Here is a 21,344-nt window from a genome sequence, read left to right on the forward strand (position 1 = left end):
TACTCTTTTGTTTTTGTTTGTATTACATGTTCATCCGCTAGGGGCACTGTTGTGCTAGGAATATACGTTTATGCTTTTGTACTTTTCTTCAGTTGGAGTCGTCTGTTCGGTTGTTGTACTTGGCGGAATAAATGGCTACAAAGAAACAAGTTATTTTTACTGACTAACAAAAAAGATTTCTGAGTTTCAAAAGCCAAATGTTTTGACTTGGAACTCAGAACATCTTTTACTTTTATAACTCATAAATTTCAAAGTTTTTGTGCTAGAAAATAAAAGATTCATCTCAAACTTTTAGTTTTTCCTAGCAAATTGTTGATATTTCAAATTCATAAATGTCTGTGTTTTCTCTAGAAAATTTCTTGGATTAATGATAAAATTTCTGAGTTTTTTTCTTGCAAATTGTAATCCGTTGGAGCTCAGAAATGTCCTTGTTTTTTCTGGAAAATTTCTGAGTTTTTTAACGGAGATTCAGTTCTATTTTTTCTGTCCAAAATGGTCCTGATATGCTGTCGTAGAATTCTTATTTTTAAAAGTCAGTATTATTATCATATTTTTCTTCATGACCCTATTAAAAGTCCCGTATAGTTCGGTTCTGGTTCCTCATGTCTTCATTGTGCGTTGATGTGTTTACAGTGTGTTTTCTCTCTGTGTGTGTCAGAGAGCGCAGTGTTTGTTTATGGAAGGCAGATGTCTCTCTGTCACTCAGCTCACTGATAATCCTCGTCTATTTTTACCTCCGCCGCCCCTCCTCGCTGTTCCAGCCGCGCTTCCCCTCTCACCGCTCCGGTTCCTCTTTCAGCCAGAAGGCGTTTGGACCGTCAGCACCGAGCCTCAGGTACCGTGTTCCATGTGTTCTGCGTAGGTTTCAGGCCTCGGACTGTTTTAAAGTTTTGAGTTTGTTGCGTTCAGTAGCGGCTCCACCAGCTGTAAGCGGATCTTAGTGATAATTAACTGGAATCTCGGTTTACACGTAATAAATGACACCAGCTGCAGGCCTGTAAAGAAGATCTGTAGGGTTACTAATGCTAAACAAATATAGTTTAAAGTGAGATTAGGATAAATGTTGCTAAATAATAATCAGTTTTTATTTTATGTCATTAATATTTTCTCAGAAAACCTGATTTTATTGCGCTATTGTTATCAGAGAGGCGACTTCAGATCCAACAGGATGCTGCTTTACTTCCTCTGAGCTCTGTCGTCATGGTAACTGATGCTGGACACCTGGCCAGAGTAGCTCAGTCCAGCTGGCATGTCATCAAACTAGAAAAAGCTTCTCTGAAGATGAAAGTCTGATTGTTATTTAAGAGTAAAACTGAAGATTTTATAACTTTTTGAGATCTTGCAGAAATCCTGTGACAGATCTCATTCTGTTTGTCTTTTACCAGAGGAATATCTGTGCAGATGGGAATGGTGATGGAGCCAAAACAGGCTAAATAGCTGACCTGACCTGAAACTGTTTTTCTGCTCTAAATTTTCACATATTTCTTTGCTTCTTCTGTTGGTAAGTGTATAGTGTCTCTCTTTAGCTGTCTACTTTCATCAGTTCATGTTTGAAAATATTGGAAATCATCATCTCTCTTTTCTGCAGCAGTTGGGTTGATTTTGGCCTGTTAGAAAGTTCCAGATTGTTTCTGATGTAAGATTTACTTTTATTTTAGTTAAAGATGTTCCCACAGGTTTGTGTTATGATGTGATGCTTGTGAAATTTGGAGCTTATTCTGACATTTTGGTTTGTCAAGTTATTAAATCTGAAGATAAAACAAAAAAAAGGAAAGTTATGTCATCACATTTACATATTTTTTGCCCTTTTATGATTTTGTTTGATATACTTAAATGATGTATTTGTGATTTTGCTTGATTCCTGTAAAGTTCTTGAATTTTTAGAAAAGGCACTATATGAATAAAATGTGTTATTATTATTATTATTATTATTATTATTATTATTATTATTATTATTATTATTATTATTATTAATATTATTATTATTATTATTTTTATTATTATTATTGATAATAATAATAATAATAATAAATGAGAAAGTCACTACAATTTTTCACAAAATCAGAGCAACCTTTATTCTTTAAAATTCTTTTTCTGTGTTTTTGTAGGAATTAAAAAAAAAAACAACAACCACCAAGAACTGGAGATACTGGGATACTGGTTCTAGTTTACTCTGACTTCAACTGCAAACTGTAAATATTGGAGCAAAAACAAGAAACGCAGGATGGATGTTCGAAGTACAAACTAACAGGAATCCAAGGAGAAAAAGAAGAATATTTTTATACTCGTCAACCAGTAACAGACTGGTTTCAGTGTTTTCTCATGAGGACTGGGAAGACAGAAGAAACTGAAGAGACATGCGGATGTCAGAGACAAGAGGACAGCAGCAGCAAAGTGTCCTTCACGACTCTGAGCTCCATCGCCATTCAGGCCGGCCGGACCCAGATTGTTGCTTCTGTCCTCCAGGTAACAAAAATACAGACATTCACGGTCCAATTACTGTCCTTTAATTTATATGTAGAGACGGATGAGTTAAAATACAACAAATCAGAGAGAAAAAACTTCATATAATGTTTCTAAAATCCAAATAATTGGACAAATTATTACTAATTGTTACTAATCATTCACTATTTTATGTTTAATATGAGTTAAAGTTTTAAACATATAAACAGACTGTAAAGTAACATACTTTAAATTTAAAAAATTCAATTTTTAAAACACAAATTCATGAACTATGACTATAAACTCCAAAGTATTAAGTCATACTCAATAAATAATATTGGTTATCTGTCAGATTAAAATAACCTTTAACAGTTCTCACATTTTATTTAGCCTGCATTTCTGTTTTAAAGTGTTATTTTATTATTTTCAGTAGCTTTAAGTGGAAAATAATCATAATTAGTTGACAGGCTTGAAAACAATCTGTTGATCAATATTACATGTTTCTCTTTGTGAATTCAGTTATAAACTGACTGACTGTAACTCTAGTATTAAAATATAAAAAAGGGAAGAAGAAAAATTTGAAGATTCTTGGTGTGTAATGTAAAAACCATTAAATTAAACAGTTTTAATTTTGATTTCTAAATATTAAAAGTGTTGTCTGAAAAGTCACTCAAGCTTTAAAATGTAAAACTCATTAACTGAATGACCATGAGCCTCTTGGTACAAACTATAAGCATGTTTCCCGAAAGCCTGATTTAGTTTGGTTATTTTTATCAAATTAAACTATTAGGTAACAGACCAGTCCACCTTAAATCTGTCAACTTGCAGTGTGTTTTTAGATCAGAGTTAAATAAAGCATCTGGCTGACACAGTTTAAAATGTTAAAATCTGTTGGCTGTCAGGCTGTGAATTTAGATAATTGAAAATATATTTGCTGATATACAATTTTAGAACAGAGTATAGAAAATTAAAGGAAAAGGCCGTCAGTTTTGCTTGAAATGAAATGTTATAAAACCGTTTTTGATGGCTTAAACATTAAGATGTTTTATCTGACAAAGCATTAAATAAAGTCTCTAGCTGACAGAATATATTAATTTACTGAGAACTGAAACTTCTTTTAGTGGGGAGTTGAAACTTTAAAATCTGTTAACTGATTAGATGTTTTAGTTTATAACATTTTAAACAAAAATGAGTTTCTGACATTAAAGCCATTAGCTGAAAGGTTGTTTTCTCTGGGTCCCTGTGGAGGTCATGTAGACGAAAGCTGTCGCTCCACGTGCCACTTCCTGTTTTAGCTCCAGGTCAACTGTGTGGGTGTGTGCGGATGTGCATGTGTGTGTGCGGACGTCCGTGTGTGTGTGCGGGCGTGCGTGTGTGCGTGTGTGTGTGTGTGTGTGTGTTATCACCTTCTCCATGTCTTTTTTTGGACAACATGCCAGAGATACCGTATCAAGGGAGGAATGCTCCAACACAAACACTTGTGAAGAGATTCAGAGTCAGACCGCAGCATGTCTGATTCACAGCAAATAAAGCTTCAAATTGATACTAATTTCTGATCCATACATAAAATATTTCTGTTGCCTCGCAGCAAGAATATCCAATTTATTGTTCTCTGTTCACAATGGCAGCATGTTGGAGTAGCTCTGTCAGTTCTGATTTGTCCTTTATCTAGACTTTTATTCATAATTTTTTTTAAATTAAGGGGCCCACAGCTAAACATTTGTTAAAATTATATAATTGTATTATTTGTTTATTTATTGTGCTTTACATTTATTTCTTCAGTTAATAAGATAACTCTGTATGTCTTTCTATAAATTAAACATGATTCTTTGGGGGGCACAAGCACTTTTCAAGAGCGGGCCTTGGCTCCCTTGGCCCCCCATTGGGATCACCACTGGTTAGTTGAGTGGTTGCATGTTTGGATTCCCACTGGTTCTGGACGCTGTTTAGCTGGAAGGTTTTTTGCTCTTACTTTTTAACTTTCGGATAGTTGTTATGATTTGTAGTGCAACAAACAGCTAATTATTATCTCATAAGTTCAGATATATTTGAACTATGACCCCAAATCGCAGAAGAGTTGAAAAGAAGGGTTCATGGGTGCAGACAGAAAAAGGAAGTTGAAACCAACTCTATCTAATCATGCTCAAGGATCATATGCCTACTCCAACATTTCTCTGCCTGGGTTTCTACCATAAGGTCAGACAGACATGAAGACAAAATATTGAAAACATTTTTTGGTTCTCATTTGGATCGGATGACATCATTCATGTCTTTTGTTTGGTTCTTCTTTATTTTTTGGGATTTTATTAGGCCAGCCAAGAGTCACTATTAAGCTAAAGAAGAAGTTGACACTAGTCATGAATAAAATGTCTCTGGTTTATGTTTGCAGAGCGGCTCTCTGATCCACCTCCAGCTGGTCCAGTTCCAGCCAGGACTCTGTGAGATCGGATCGGACCGGGACGAAAACCACATCCTGATCCAGGAGCAGCAGCAGCTGCTGGAGAAACTCCAGGTCCACAAGGACTCAAACAAACTCTGCCTATCTATTGGGGATTAAAGTTATTGATTAATGAGTTAATCTAAGATCTTATCCTTCGACTAACAATAAATTGATAAGCAGCCGTTTCTTAAAAACCTGAATTTTCTCTTGGTTCAAGAGGGTGTTGACCATTTTTACACAAAGGGCTAAATTTTTTCATAATATACTGAATTTTAAGAAAGCACAGTTAAATGTTAACATTTTGTATAAAACAGGGTTCACAATGTGGTGTAAGCATTAATATATGCTCCCTTAGACCTCAGGGAGACTTTAATTTTCATAAACAGAGAGATATTAATACAGAAGTACCGTCTTTTGCTCTTGAATGAATGTTCAAACTTAGCTCCATGAAGTGCATTAACTCATGACAGGCCTTAAAATCAACCGTGCTTTAGCATCATGTTGTTAAAATTTCTATCTATTATTCTCTCTGCTTATCTTTCATCAACCATCCTCATCTTCTTATCACATCAGTAAGTTTTGAATCAACCGCATTAAGTGCATTTTAAACGCTCAACTGTCTCTGCCGTTCCAGTGTGGCCGCCATCTTTATTTCTTTGTAAGAACGGTTCTGTTTAAGGATGACCAAGATGACGCCCTCTGCTGGGCTGCGGCCAAACTACAGCATTAAAATCTAAAAATGGATGTTATTAATGATTAGGACTAATTTTAATATAGTAGACCAGTAATCAACAATTATTTGTTAGCATCCCCTACTATATATTAATATGTAAATATGTTATTGCAGAAACATGAGCCTGAAGTGTTGGTTGTGATAGAAAAGAAACACCAGGAGAAACTGAGGATGAGGAGAGATGGAAGGAGGAAGCAGGAAAAAGAAGAGGAGTTGACCGAGGCGATGAAGGCGTCTCTGAGGGAGGGATGGTCGCTGCTCCTCCAACTGCTGGAGAGACGTCTGGACGTCCTGAAACAGGCTTCAGATTTCTTCTGCCGAGTGATGGAGGTGAAGAGGGATGATGAGGGGGGTCTTAAAGAGACAGGAGCTAAAAAAAAACAAAAAACAAAAAAACAGGGCTCACGATGTGCTGCAAATATTAAAATATGCTCCCTTAGACCTCAGGAATAATGTTAGAAAATGAGAGTTATCTTTAATGTTTTCAACTGTAGCTTTTTCTTTAATTTAGTTTCCGTATCTTCTTTTCTTTTTCGCTTAATGAAATAATTATATGAAAATTGTATTTTATTTTTACTCATATCTTTCAGTTTAGTGTGAGAGAATTCCTCACAGAAACAGAATAAGTCTTTGAGGGGTGAAAACTTTTCCAGCTGATCAGAATACTGTGACCTTCCCTCTGTGGTTAACCAGCAGGGCTGAAGGTTGTTTGGTTCACTCACACGTTCCTCATTTGCATTTTGAAATATTTAATAACATTACAAAAACCAATATGTCTCTTTATTTCCACTGCTTTTTTGTTGGATTAAATTACAGAAAAGCTAATTGTCTTTCTGCTGACAGTTTCTCTTCTGTCTGTGCATTTTTTTTACACCCTTTTCTTTTAAGTCTCCATTCTCATACCCCTTTCTCTCCATCTAATTGAAGACTGATTTGATATTCATTCAGAAAATAAACCACAATATGAATAACAAGGTTTATACCTGTCTGACTCCTGTGCTTCTCTGTCTGCAGTTTGCCATTGGCATTGACAGATTAGAGAATCTCCAGGTTACAAATGAAGACAAACTGAATGATGTTCAGGTTTCCTATGACTTCATGAGGAAAGGTATCAGAGCTCATGGTAGTTTTACTTCTATAATCTGAAAACGTGTCTCAGTTAGGTATTATATATGACATCTAATTTGATGTTTTTGTAGCTTCAAGTGTTGGTAAATGTCTAGTAAAACAACTTTAGGTGTTTTAACAGATTAATCTGGTTTATTTTTGACAGAGATGATGATAATTTTCTATGTTGACCTGTAGATCTTCTGGGAAAGTCGCTGCAGGTTTTAACAAGCAGCAGCATCCTCCTGCAAACACTCAGACAGCTGCAGAGGACTGAGGCCCTCCAGAGGAGAGGAAGGGTACTGCAGGGTGATAAAGAAGATGTTGAGGAGGTCAGAGTTCAACAGTGCTGTTTGCAGGATGTCTTTTGAGCACTATGTTGTTGAGATCACTGATGTTGATGCTTCTTCCCAGAGTTCCCAGTGTTCCCAGTACAGCAGAGGCCCGGTGCTGAGGCTGGAGCAGCTGGTGGAGGACCTGCAGGACCGAAGGCGGAGGGCTGACCAGGCTTTCAGACTGCAGCTGCAGCAGGCAGAAGTGGTTCTCAACATGAGGGAAGAGTCCAAAACAAAAGCAAGTCTTGACATTAGATCATCACTTTTGTTTTTATTGACCATTATAAATCAGTTCACTTCCTTTTGGTGTTCTGTCAGCTGATTTCTGCAGAATTCATGTTTTAACCTGTGAAAAACTGCAAGAACAAGAAGAAATGTTCAATAATTTCACACCAGCCCTGTTTAGTCTGCTTTAATCAAACTTTGATTCAGACCAAAAAAGCGAACTCTGGTTCACCTCTGGTGTAGTTTGAATGCGTATATGAACACCAGGCACACCGCTCCAAAAGCAGGAAGCAGACTATAGCACAGGGCATTCTGTTCCACTAAGGGTTTAGTTTATTTGACATGGTGCAGTGTGAAAGCGAACCGCACCGGTTAAAAATGGAACAAATATTGCAATTGTGGTCCCAAATTGAACTGAATTTACCAGACTGAGGTGTGAAAACAGCCTAAATCTTTGATTTCACTGATGCAGCTCTGCTTTCACAGATAAATGACCCAACAATCCACTGTTTGTCGCATCTTTCCCAGTGAATCAGCAGCTATTTCTTATGTTCCCTTCAACTGTTCTGATCAGTTTTATTATTATTTTACCACAGAACCAGAGTCTACTGAACCAGTTTGAATCCACATCAGACCAAACCAAAGATCTGGGGTTGAAATCGGGATCCAGGTCAGATTTCCAGATTAAATCTTCCTCAGAACAAAACCCTGTAAAGCAGACAGAAGAACCAGAAGATGTAAAGCTGGAATCCAGACTACAAGAGTCTGGACAAGAACCAGATGTGAAACCAGATTCCTGGTTCAACCCGAACTCCAAGTCTAGATTAAATCATTTCAGAGAGCTGAAATCTGGGTCTGGATTAGATGAAATCAAAGACGAGTGTGGATCCAGATCAGAGTTCAGATCAGGAGGAACCACTGAAACCAGATCAGATATGACCAGAACCCTGCAGTCTGAATCCAGTTCATCTGACAGCACAAAGATGAAGACAGAATCCGGCTCAGAATCTGATTCCAGATCAGAAGAACCAGGACCTGGATCACAGCAGGAAAATTATCTAAAGCTTGAATGTGGAACAGAAAAGACCAATAAACAGCAGCTGGAGTCCAAAACAAAGGAGACCAGTAACCCACAATTCAGTTTTACAGCCGTTTTCAAAACCAAGTTCAGACTAGATGAGCTGTACATATGTGAACCTGATGTGAAGCCAGGATCCAGATGTGGAGAAATCACTGAAAATAGAACGCCATACGCTGAAAATAGATCAGAAAAGACCAGAAACCTTCCGTTTGAATCCAGTTCGGCTGAGAGTTCAGACCAACAACCTGACCTGAAAACAGAACCAGAGTCACAAAACTTCAGAGACTCTCAAACTGGGTTCAGATCAGAACCAAAGAACCAACTTAAATCAGAATTACTTCTATCTGGTCCTAGACCAGTTCTCAAAACCAGATCTAGATCAGAAGAACAGCAGCACACACCTGGGTGTGATGGAAAACCCAGATCCACTGGATCCAGTCCAGAGGGGAACAGAACCTTTGGGCTCAGATGTAATTCAGAAAATATCCCTGAAACCGGATCAGAGACGGCACCTCTGAAGTCTGCATCAATACAGGAGCGTGGATCTGGATCAGAGAAACCTGAATCCAGTTCAGCTGAGATCACCGACCTCCAAACTGGATCCAAGTTGGACCTGAAGAATCAGACCAGATCACAGCAGGGGGAGGATCTAAATCATCCATCTGGATCAGAGAAGACCAGGAAACAGAGCCAGGAATCCAAAATGGTGGAAACTAAATTCAAATCCAGATCAGACAAGCCGCTAAGATGCCGATTGGATGCTAAACCCGGATCAGAATCAGAAGTGACCAAAACACCAGAGGTGAGTCCCTGGTTCAGGTAGATCCATCAGAACCAGATTCGGTTTAATTATTCCAGCCCTGAAACTGGAAATACACTGAAAAATACATTTTTGCACCTTCCAGATCTCTGGATCTGGGTCGGACCCGGCCTCAATAAAGAACCGACTCGGTGAACAACAGATGGAGGCACGGCAGCAACAGGAGGAGTTCAGGAATCGATACCAGCAGAGACTAGTGAAGGTATGGAGCTCTGTTTGTTAGAGGGTGGATCAGAGAACGTTCTCCCTGGTTCTGATGTCAGAACCTCCTGTTTCAGACCCGGCAGGACCTGAACTGTGTCTCAGAACTGCTGGACTCCTGTACCAGCATGGATCTGGGTTCAGAGCTGCAGACCAACAGGCTGCTGGAGCAGTTCAGACAGGCAGAACCACATTTCAGGGTAAGAGCACAGTACATATATTTAATGGTAACTGCAGCCCAGATGAGAGTGTATCTGGCACCAGAATCTAAACATCTGTGAGCTGCTTCTTAAAACTGGAACCAGATGAACCTAAAGATCTTCAGGACATTTAGAGGCTGATTGGCGCTGTGAGGCGTTTGGTCTCTTTTCTCCGCAGCAGCTGGATGCTGAGGTAGAAAATACGGTGAGGAGCTGGGAGAACCTGAGCGAAGTCCAGGCCCACCAGGGAGGAGCAGTGATGGAGGAGGATCTATCAGAGCTGCTGAAGCTACAGCAAGCAGTGAAGGACAAAATACAGCAAGGCGAGTCAATCCTGAACCAGAGCAGCAGCTTCCATCTCACAGCCAAACAGGTGAGAAGAGAAGTAGTGTCGGCATCCTGCGCGATCTTACAAAGTCCCTTTTTAACAAAGATTGAATAAAAAATAATAACATGGAGTCAGAAATGCTTATTTAAGGGGGCGATGTTTTATAAAATAGATTTTTCTATCTTTACAGCATGTTATTTCTTTATTAAAAACATACCTGAGTGTTGCCTTCATTCTTTCATACATCTTTGAGAAATCCTGTGATTACCATGGCAACCATTCAGCTGTGAACACTTGCATGGACCAGGTATTTTTTTATTTTTATTGGCTAGTCTGAAGGAGCTGAGGTGTTGGTCCTGCTCTGAGCTGCAGTTTCCAAGGATCCGCCTTCAGATTAGCCAACAAGAATTAGCCAATACCTGGTGGAGCTGCACATCTCCTGAGCTCATTATAGGAACTATTTCTCAGTGAAACATCTGTAAAAACATTGTTAAAGCGTTAATAGAGGAGCCATGTTGTAATGACTTTCTGAAGGTGGAGTTTAGAAAGAGCAGCAAATTTTATAAATTTCAGTTTTATAACAACTGAAGGTAAGATTATGCTATGAAATGGGAAATTGTAATTGAATAATTGTAAATGAATAATTAGAAATTGTAATTATAATTTTGACATGTCCGTGATGGAAATAAAACCACAATGAAAGTTGCCCAAGCTTACAGCCTTGATGAACTCCAAAACAAAAAACTCAGCTCTGTTTAACAAACTCCAGAGAGCTGTGCCTAATTTTAATGTAAAATTTTCTGTGTCTAGCTGGAGCTGCTGCTTCAGTCAGAACCTCCCAGTCCTTTAACTGGTTGCACTGGTGTACATGGGTCCGAAGAAGAAGAGCTGAGTCAATTACAAGAGGCTCAGCAGCAGATCCAGAACCTCCTTAAAACCACCTTGACTATGAAGACGGACATCTGTACTGCAGTTTCACAAAGTGTATGAATAAATAGTTTGCTGATTTTACTGAATCACACGATGAAAACTTTAATCAATGATGTTCTCTTGGTGTTTCAGAACTGGGCTGGTTTCCAGGTGGACCAGCTGGAGATCCGTTTGGGGTCTCTGGACTCTCTCTGCAAGTCCTGGCTGAACAAAGCAGCTCAAGGTGAGGAGGAGCTCCGAAGGGAGCAGCTGACTCACCTCCTGCATGAAGACATCACCCAGGTGAGGTTTCAAGTCTGAGCAGGCTGAGCAACAGTACATCCAAACAAACCTATATCACAGAAATCAAACATTTTAATCTGAGATCCATCTATTTTCTAAATCTGCTCAGAAGAAATGTATTCTTTGGTCATTTTTGGAGTTTCAACTCTTGAGATCCAAATTGTGAACTTATGAGAGCTTTTAACAGGTTGTCAATCAGCAAAAAGACCAACAGAGGGCGCTGCTGTCAGCCTTCATGCTCTCACATTTAAAATATGACTTCTACTGATTAACTACTCAAACTTTGCTGTGTTAATATTTGGCCCACAGCATCAGATACTCCACCAAATTTAAACGCACCTGAAATATTATTACCTTAAATCTCAGTCTTACTCTTATCTGTCTAAACAATTAAAATCCCACGTTTTCCCAATATTGACCAGTGGTTGTTATAGTGACCTTGTGCCAGTCTTCTGAATAGTCCTCCTCACTGAACAAGGTGAAGCAATAAACTTGGGTCACCATCCAGTTTAGTGGCCCAGAGAACTAGTGCCTCAGTGTCGCATCCTATTTATACCCCATGGAAACCTTTAGGTGGCAAACCAGTTAATGGTTCCTAGACATAGAAATGAAGCTACAAAAATTAGAATTATAAACCAAGTTGTTTTTTTTTTGTTTTATTATTCAACTGCAAATAAAATTGTTTTAAGGTTTTTACACATGCTCACCAGTAGATGGATCCCACTCAGTTTGATGGTTTACTGGTGATACTGGGTCAGTGCAGTAACAGGAGAGACTCCTTAAATACAGTCAGCCAGCTGACAGGCACTTCCCATCATGCACATGGTGCAACATGTTGGCTATCACAAACACACGTTAAATCTGTGTTTGGGAATTAAATGGTCGCTTATCCTGACCAGTATGAACATGTTGTGATGACTACCTCTGTAACACAGTTTTCAAGTTATTTGCTACATAAAATCTAAAAAGTGTGCCATGAAATAAACTCATACTGTTTATTTTTCCAGTTTTAATTTGGCATCACAGTGAACCATGTAAACCCCAAATTAAATCTTCAGAAATTTGATATTCGCCTAGCTACATTCTCCTGTTTCTTGTTCCATTGGAGCTCCTTCCTCTGTCTCACCCTGGGTTTCCCCAGCCTCCCTTCTCCCCCTTCTGTCGCTGCGACCCGTCCAGCCGCTGGTTCAGTTCCGCTGACGGTCGGCTCCGTCTCTCTCAGCTGTCGTCAGCTGACAGATCAGACACCGGACACCTTCGCTCCTCCCAGCCGAGACAGAAATGTTCCTCTGCTCCAAAAATAATTCCATCAAAGACCAAAGTGGCTGGAGCTGCAGGAACAAACCACAGAACTCCCTGATTCTACTGAATGAAGAGGAGAACTCAGTATAACCTACAATCACCAACAGTTTCTCCATTAGGTATATTGGTCATTTCTGAGTTGTCAAGAGGAGCACACAAAAACAAGATGATTGCAAACTGTTTATTTTGAGATAAACGTGGTCTACAGCACCAAAACTTAACAGGTAGCAGAAACGTTTTGTTTTTCACTTAGTATCAAAATCTTGAACAGCATTAAAAGGTTTCCAAACAGAACAGGTCTACACAAATCATGTTCACTACATTTTCTTTTGCACAAAATCATTCTAAGAGGCCATAAAACAGATAAAATATCTGTCACTTTAAAATCCAAATAGGTTGTTGCTGGACACGCCCCCCCAACTCAGCATTGACACTCATATGGTTCCAATTATACAACCGTACATCTTTGAAAAGTAAAACACTTGTCTTTTCAAGCAGCCATTATACAGTAAATACAGTGGTAAACCAACTGACCAAACTTGGTGGATCTCAGCTTTGGTTACTAGGTAGCGGTGCATGTCAGTTGGGACTTACAGACGGAAAGTTTTGAGAAAAGACTTTAAAGAAGTATTAAATGCATTATATTGTCACTTTTCATTATTTCAATGAATACCACAAAATACTGTGATAAAATATCACCCATCCCTATCGGATGTAGTGGGTTTCCCAACCGAACAATGAACTTCTTAACTGGTATTCATCAACCCTGTTGGACATATACGCTTTAAGTGAAAGCGACTGTTCTTCTTTGAGATCAGCACTAACAACAGTGTTTATCATCTATTTATAGAGCAAATAGTGCCTTAGAGGAACTGTTGTTTGGTGTAACTTTACTCCTGTGAGCTCAAAGCAGCTGTCGCCTTTATGGACAAATCACCTCCTGTAACTGAAACCTTGACTTAAGCAGAGCAGATGACGACCTTCATCTTTTATAAAACAAATACAAACAAACACATCATTATGAATCTGAATATTAAAGGTGATTTATTATGCTTCCTTGAACAGGTTAGGTTAGGTCTATGGTTTATCCAAATTATTTTCATTACATTTGTACACAAAATTATTCTTAGACAACGAGATTTTAGTCTGTTCAGTTCGTACATCTTTGAATACTAGAAGTGAAGCCTCCTGCACAACCAACAAAACTCCATTAATGGTTTCTGAATGGTAAATCAACAGCAAAGCACTTGCCTTTTCCAGCAGTCATTGTGCAGCGCATGCAGTGGTAAAACCAGCTGACCAAATGTGCAGGAGCTCAGCTAGGGTTGCTAGGCGAGGGGCAGGGCTTGCTGATTTGTGACGTCACATTCCTGACTTTTTGGAAACGACTCATTTTCCAGACACTAAAACACTAAAACGTCTGGGTGTTGTTGTTTTTTTAAGTTAGTTGGCTGTTTTTAGAAGCAGTTGAGCCTCAAATGGAAGTACAAAAATGTGCTAAATTCAGTCCCTTTTAAGACTTTAGTCTTAATATCTTAATCCAGGTTGTCAGGTTACCGTTGAGAATCGTCACATCTTTTATGGTGGGATTTAAGCACAACCTTCTATTCTGACATTCTGTTGTTTTAACATTTAGCTTCGTGAGTCCTTCAAGGAGCTAAAAAAACGTTTCAGCAACACAAAGTTCAACTACTTGAAGAGAAACGACCGAACGAGGAACTTAAAGGCAGTCTGGAACCAGCTGCAGCAGATGGAGGTTTACCTGGAGAAACTGCAGGTACATCAGAGTTTTACCTGATAATTAACCCTGATATGACCCACCTGGTCCAATCATCTCTTCAAAACAAAGCTCAATAAATTATTGATTTTCAAGATGTATTGCCAGAGGAGCCAAACAATTGAAACAGCATAACTGTAGACCTGTAATTAAAGTGAAACTTTCAGAAACTCTGTCTGTACTGGTTTTCATTCCTTTAGCATTTTGTCTTTGTGGTCGATGTTATATTGGGTTGACCAAATGTGGTCCATCTGGTCCTGCAGGGGCTCAGGAAGCGCGTTCACGGTGTGACGGCCCGGCTGGGATCGGAGGTCAAAAACACAGGCATGGCCCGGCAGTTGGAGGACGCCATCAATGAGCTGCAGAGGCAGATGGGACAGTTAGAGAGAAACATCTGTGAGCACCAGAAAACCCTGGACATGACATGCAAGCTGCAGCAGGCCATGGAGGAGGTATCACTGCCGGCAATCAATTGGGATTATTGATGAGCTGATCGATCAGTGGGTGTACAGCTGCATGTTGCTCTGCGTCCACAGTACCATTTCTGGTGCGAGGAGGCGAGTGCCACCATCGCTCGCGTTGGGAAGTTTTCCTTGGAGTGCCGCAGCACCGAAGCCGTCTCCGTTCTGTACCGGCAGTTTGAAAAGTTTGTTTGGCCCACGGTTCCTCAGCAGGAGGAGAGGATCAGTCAAATCACAGAGCTGGCTGTCAGGCTGCACGGTGGGTGGAAAACACTACTGAGGCAGAGGCTTTTATTCTGAAAATCTCTTTGGATGTTTTACTCAGAAATGATAACTATTCTGCAAGAGCTTTCATTTAGAAAGTATAGTGGTATAATAACCAGCTTTTAGTTTTTTGGACACTTTTTTTCAGATCTGCAGTGAAATTGATTTCAGACAAAATTAATAATTTAAAAAATGGAATTAAATTAAGTATTTTTGCTATTTCAGGGGTGGAGGAGGGTCAGCGTTACATAGAGAAGACGGTCAGTAAACACTCAGAGATGGTGGAGTCCATCAGAGAGCTGAGTGAGGGACTGATGGAGCTGGAGGCCAAACTGAAGGTGAACAAACTCCATTCAAAGACCCCATTTAGATCTGACGGTCAATAATGTTTCTTCTTCTTTTATTCTTCATGATGGACGTTGAATTCAGTTGGAGAATCTGAAACAGCAGAAGCAGCAGAAGGATGAAGAGGAGAAGGTAGATGAGGACGGAGAGAGGGAACAAGAGAGACAGACAGAAGAGCAGGAGAAAATAAAGGAAAAGAGCAGGATGAAGCAGAAGGATAATCGCCACACACAGGAGGCTGCTGATATGGTAAAGATAATTAACTCAAATATAAGGCAATTAATGTGTGATTTGCGATGTTATTGACAAAAAAGATTTAATTTCCAGCATGAACTTAAAGAGACAGGCCACACCCCCGAACTGATCACAGAGAACGATAGAATGGAGGCTGCTGTAGCCAATAGGAAGCCTCTGTCAGAGAAGAGTCTGGGTGTAAACGGACCGACAGCAAACAGGTTAGTAGGAACACATAATGCTGTAGATTATGTAATTTTCTCAGTTTTTCTTTTTTTTTGGCTTGAATCCAAATTATTATTATGAAGCATTAATTTTTTTTTGTGAATGTTCCCAGCCCCAATTATACCAGTTTCCTCTGATTTAACTGCTTATTATAATAATATAATTTCTATTGGCTTTATTGCCTCAGTGTTGGTAGGCTGGTTGAAAAAAGACGTTTTGGAATAAAAACTAAAAATGTTTCACATCTCTAATATTCGGCTTATCAATAAAAACTGGAGATTTAAAGAAATCATTGAAGCATCATTTTGAAACTATCAAAACCAGTGTTATTAAACTGTTTCCTCACATTATTGTCTTTAACCTCAGAGAGTTACACAGTGAGAAGTTCACCTCCTCCTTCACTTCTACCTTCACCATCTGCTCACCTGTGGATGCCAAGTGGCAGGTTCAAGCCGCCCTCAACCAATCACAGACTGCTGCTTCTGAGCCTCAAACCCCACCCTCTCAGTCTGTCTTTGGTCCATCATTTCCTGATAACCAGGAAGAGTTTCTTAGGGAAATGGAAGGAGCGAAACACCACATTGGTTCCAGCTTCTGTCGCTCAAATTCACTACAGGTTAGAATCAGCAGTAATATTCACCTCTATGCTGATGATACTTTGCTATATATCACCAAAAATTCCTGATCGCTCAGGTAAACTTTAAGTATTTAATATAAAGCATCACATAATGGAGTTTTGTTCCGACAGAAAGGGAATTGTGGCTTGAAGGTAGACTTCAACAGTATTTATAGTCATGTTACGTTACAGTGGTTCTACTGCGATACCTCCGTATTACTTATCCAGAGCATTTAACCAATTTTTAAAACAGTCTAGACAAATTTATTATGAAATATTAAATTGTTTTCTTCTTAACCCAGGAAACCTCTCCACATGTGGAGCTCCATCAACCTGAGGTGACGACTGAGGATTGTTTTTCCAACGATGAGTACGATTGTGCATCCCCTGACGACATTTCCCTGCCGCCGCTGGCTGAGACTCCGGAGTCCAACATGTTCCATTCAGATGTTGAGGAGGGTTTCTGTTTTAGTTCTCATAGTGTTCATATCAGCCAGGTCAGCCACCAATGCTATGCCCAGTCAGAACCAACTAGAACTGATTCTGTCCCACAACAAAAAGAGTCAAGTCAGATGGAGAGTTGTCCAACTCCTACAGTCAGACTACAGAGCAGGACCAGGTTTGTTTGATCCACATTCACTCTGGTCTTTGATCAAACGTCTACTTCATTAATGCTTCCAGAAGAAAGATAATGTTTCTGTTGTACCACAGGTTCAGGTCAAAGTCCAGATCCTTTAACCCAAGTCCATCCACAGTTCCTGTTACAACACTTTTTACCAGTACTCTATGCACCATCCTGAAAACCAAAGAGTCTTCCTCTGATGTCTCTCTGGACAACCCAGTCCATGGGTACAACAACAAAGACTGCTCTAAAGTTAAAGACTCTCCAAAGCAGAGATGTCCATCCACAACCCTTACACAGGATTTGAGTCAGAGCCTTCATCCGCAGTCCTTCAATGGTTCAGACAAAAGTCTGCACAATCACAACATTCCTATAGGAAAGACTGAGGTTCTAAACATCCATCCTAGTTACACCAAAACAAAAAGTATCCTTCCTGAAAAGAGGGAATTACTTGAATCCCATCATTGTACAAGTCATACCCAACAGGACATGAAGTCTGCTGAAAATTCAAGAACCATGCCTCAACAAGACAGTCTTGCTAAGATCAGCACTAGTTTAGTTTCCCAGCAAAACATTTACATCAAGTCGTCTTTTTCAGGCAATCTTTGTACCAACCCAATGGTCTGTAGCAATTCTGCACAGGAAACCACATTCAATCCTTTCTCTGATCCAGTCTCTCACATGTTCAGTGTCACAGACCCTGTCCTCCACAAAAACAAAACCCAACCACAAGACAATAACCTTCTAGAACCTTGTACAAAAAAACAAAACCCCCAAAGTTCAATATCTCAAGATCCAACCTTTTCACAGACCAGAAGTGAACCAGATCAGGATGTACCTTTAACACTTAAAGACAGCAGTATTAGTACAACCACAACAGTTACCCAGAGCATCTTCAACCAGTCGTTGCCTTCTGGCTGGTCACAGACCAACAAACCTTCAAACCAAGGTCCTAGAGATCCACCTGAAAACCTCATCCAAAACCCTCCACAGCCTAAAACCATCAGCAACACCAGTATCTGCTGCAGCAAGCAGGGTCTTCAGACAGTCTTCCCTCTCCAGGACACCCACCAGTGTGTGCATGGTTCCAGCATGAGTCCCAGTTCAGCCCAGCCGGCTCCTCCCTACCCAGAACCTCAGACCCACCCTTTAGCTGATCAAGCTAACCTGCATGGCACATCTCCATATTCTACACTTCATGTACTAACACCATCCCAGGATCCTGACATTTGTCAACCTATGGCTATCCGGGAGGAGATCAGACTTACTCCCCAGATCCAGGGGCCTCCTCTTCCTTCTGCTCGTCTTCCTCATCCCTCATCAGAGTCTATTCCTTTGGGAAAAGTCTCTGAACCTGGCCTCACCTTGTTCACCAGGCCCTGGTCTCAAGCCACTGTCATGGAGGGCTGTCCAGTGATGTTAGAGGTGGAGGTGATGGGAAACCCAGAGCCCAGGCTGACTCGGTGGGTAGCTTACAACCAGCTCCATGGTAACACTCAAGTTTCATCAGATTATTAACACCGCTCAAAAACAAGCAGCAATTTCATCTGTGGTAACAAATGACACCATAATCACTATTTTTATGACGTCTAGTGGTAGGCACCACTAAAATGTTTGTTGTACCAACCGTAAAGCAGTAATCATAAACATTAGTATTGCCAATACTAAAGCGTTAGATATTGAACGGAAGCTAATGCTAAAGTGCTAAATTCAGTCTTGTTGATATAAAGTCAAATATAGTAAATTTCCCTTAGCATGATAAACTTTAACTTTGTACACCTACCTGTAGCTTCAGGAAGTAATTATTTGGTTTCAGTTTTATAGTAGTTATTGCTAACTCTGTTGCTGATTTTGCCTATTTGACCAGAGTAGGGTTTCAGTTACAAGCACACAGGACATCAGAAAATAACAGTCCATAACCAAAACTAAATTACTCAAGGTTTGAAAAACAGCCAAGCAATTAGGCATTTTATTCAGAAATGTATTTAATTTATTCAGAAAAATTAGTTCAGGGGAAGCCAAGTGCACTAAACATTTTTCAAAGTTAGCTAGAGTGCTAGGCAAAAAATGAGCTCTGCAATTAGTGCATTAGCAAAAGTGTGCCCACCACCGATTACAACCATGTCTGATTTATTGTTTGACTTAATGGGATGTTCATGACTCGTGTTATTGAATAAAATAATCAAAATATCTTTTGCTCCCCTGCACCCCAATAAAAGAAATTTAAATATGTTCCTTCTCAACCAGTTTTAGTGAATAAAAACGAGCATTTTTTGCTAATTTTCTGCTTTTTTATTTTGTTAAAGAACATCTACATATTATAATAGTTCATTGGCACACACAATCTTAACCCCGAAAATAGCATATAGAAGTATGAAGCTTATAAAACAAGTTCTTGTTCAGAAAATTTCTGAGATTAATCTCAAAAATAGTTGTTTTCTAGAAAATATTCAACTTCTGAAGCTCAAATGTTGTTTTTTTCTCAAGATTTTTTTTTTTTTTACATAAATTTACTCCTTTTTTGCTATCCACACTGGCCCTAATACAGCATAAAATTTAGTGAAACTGCTGCAGCCAATCGTTGTCTTATTTTGCATCTTTTTAATGTTTATGACTTTATCTTTCACAGACTTAACAATATAAACACCAGTTTGCTTTTTCACAGAGTGAGCTTGTTTTGCACACAGTAACAGACTGAAGATAACCCTCCGCTCCCTCACATGTAATCGGGGCAGCAGCTGCTTGTTGTGCTGTCTGACCTCTTGTCATGGTCACTGCAGGTTTAAACTCGAAGAGGACAAGAACCAGGATCAGGATTTACAGCTGTTGACTGGAAGCAGCAGTGGTGCTGATAATAAATGGCTGATGTTGGAGGCGTTGGACGTCATCATGGAGGACTGGAACACCTGGTTTGGGACTCTCTGTGTTCTGCTGTGGCTGCTCTACTTGGTTTTACTCTGACTCAAGCAATTATGCTCTGACCTTTTTATTTCTGCTGGATGTTTGAAGATATTTGACTCAGTTAAATCTGAGCTGTAGGTTAATCTGATTTTAGCTTAACTGACCTCTATAAACATGTCATTTTCATAATTTTAAACTGACTGTAAACCCAAGCTTTCATGTGTTGTAATTTGGTTTGAAATGTTTGTAGTACTTTAAAATATTAAACAGAGTATGACGAAACACTTTGGAGAAAAAAAAAGACCAGTCTCTTGATTTTATAGTTATTATATATGCTTGGAATGGAATTAAACACAAACTCAGTTTCTTCTCCCAGGAACTGTAGAGAACAGCAGCTGTAGTTAAACTTCTGATCGCCAACATCTGTGGTGATTCTTTACTGTTTAAATGGGATGTTTAAAAAAAACAAAAAACTGTAAAATCTCAGAAAGATTTATTTAGTCAATCTGGAGAGAGGCCTGAAGGTGGCGCTTTGGTGTTCATTCATCACTGTTCTGACAGTATTAAAATGGATGCCTTCAATCAGCTTGGCTCCGTTTATTTTAAACAAACATCACAAAGGATTTTTAACAAGGACAAATATCACAATGGTAAAATGGAAAGAAAAAAAATGCAAAACAAAAATCACAGACATTGACAATATTGGCGTTAAGGTCTTTATATCTACAAGTAACATAAAAAAACAAAAGTTAAATGCATAAATAGATAAAACAGTATACCTTTAAGTTTACACAAATCCTTTTGGCTGTGGTTCCTGCCCTTGCATTGGCTGGCATGATGCTTCCATCACCGAACCGTTCCCACTCTCCTGCTGTTAACTTTTCACTTCCATGAACAGAAAGTTCTCCCCGTCAGCTGTCCTGTTGCATCTCTGCTCCATCTTCTCTCAGCTCCAATCAGTTGTGGCAGACGGCTGCAAGTACCGAGCCCGGCTCTGGTTCTGCTGGAGGTTTCTTCCTATTAAAGGAGAGTTTTTCCTCTCCACTGTCGCTACATACATACTCAGAATGAGTTGTTGACTCTACAGCAATTACTCATTCCAAGGATGCATGTAGCGACGGTGGCGAGGAAGTACTCCCCTCCAACAGGAAGAAACCTCCAGCAGAACCGGGCTCAGTACTAGCAGCCATCTGCCACAACAGGCTAGGGCTGAGAAAAGACAGAGCAGAGACGCAGCAACAGGTCAACGGACCAGGAGAACTTTCGATGTTCATGGAAGTGAAAAGTTAACAGCAGGAGATGGAGAACAGTTAGATGATGGAAGCATCATGTCAGCCAATGCCCTCCTCCAGGAAGAAACCAAAGCCAATCAGAACCTAGCGAAGCTTCTATACAGAGAATAAGTGAGAAGACAAAAAATTAGCAGCTGACATAAGGAAAGTAATTATCAAGTCTCGAAACAAAATTATCCAA

At 39.6% G+C, this 21,344-nt stretch overlaps 1 protein-coding gene across 4 annotated transcripts; it reads left to right on the plus strand.

Annotated features, from left to right (window-relative positions):
- The first annotated feature begins 734 nt into the window (after positions 1–734).
- Positions 735–20,456, plus strand: ccdc141 (coiled-coil domain containing 141). 4 transcript variants are annotated; one of them, XM_044131642.1, is made up of 24 exons: positions 753–835; positions 1,386–1,501; positions 2,109–2,466; positions 4,832–4,954; positions 5,730–5,945; positions 6,630–6,723; positions 6,921–7,054; positions 7,137–7,295; positions 7,885–9,165; positions 9,269–9,385; positions 9,462–9,584; positions 9,763–9,957; positions 10,723–10,896; positions 10,975–11,124; positions 14,063–14,203; positions 14,467–14,655; positions 14,740–14,923; positions 15,154–15,266; positions 15,358–15,522; positions 15,601–15,728; positions 16,099–16,348; positions 16,651–16,967; positions 17,060–18,433; positions 19,751–20,456. In XM_044131642.1, the coding sequence occupies exons 3-24, from the start codon at positions 2,323–2,325 to the stop codon at positions 19,929–19,931; spliced, it is 5,952 nt and encodes a 1,983-aa protein (XP_043987577.1). In that variant the 5' UTR covers positions 753–835; positions 1,386–1,501; positions 2,109–2,322; the 3' UTR covers positions 19,932–20,456. The 4 variants fall into 4 exon arrangements, with proteins under 4 accessions (XP_043987574.1, XP_043987577.1, XP_043987573.1 ...); XM_044131638.1 differs by having other exon boundaries at positions 754–835; positions 7,879–9,165; XM_044131639.1 differs by lacking the exon at positions 1,386–1,501 and having other exon boundaries at positions 735–835; positions 7,879–9,165.
- Positions 20,457–21,344: the final 888 nt, after the last annotated feature.

The sequence above is a fragment of the Gambusia affinis genome, linkage group LG11 (assembly GCF_019740435.1).
Source record: "Gambusia affinis linkage group LG11, SWU_Gaff_1.0, whole genome shotgun sequence".
Taxonomy (NCBI): domain Eukaryota; kingdom Metazoa; phylum Chordata; class Actinopteri; order Cyprinodontiformes; family Poeciliidae; genus Gambusia; species Gambusia affinis.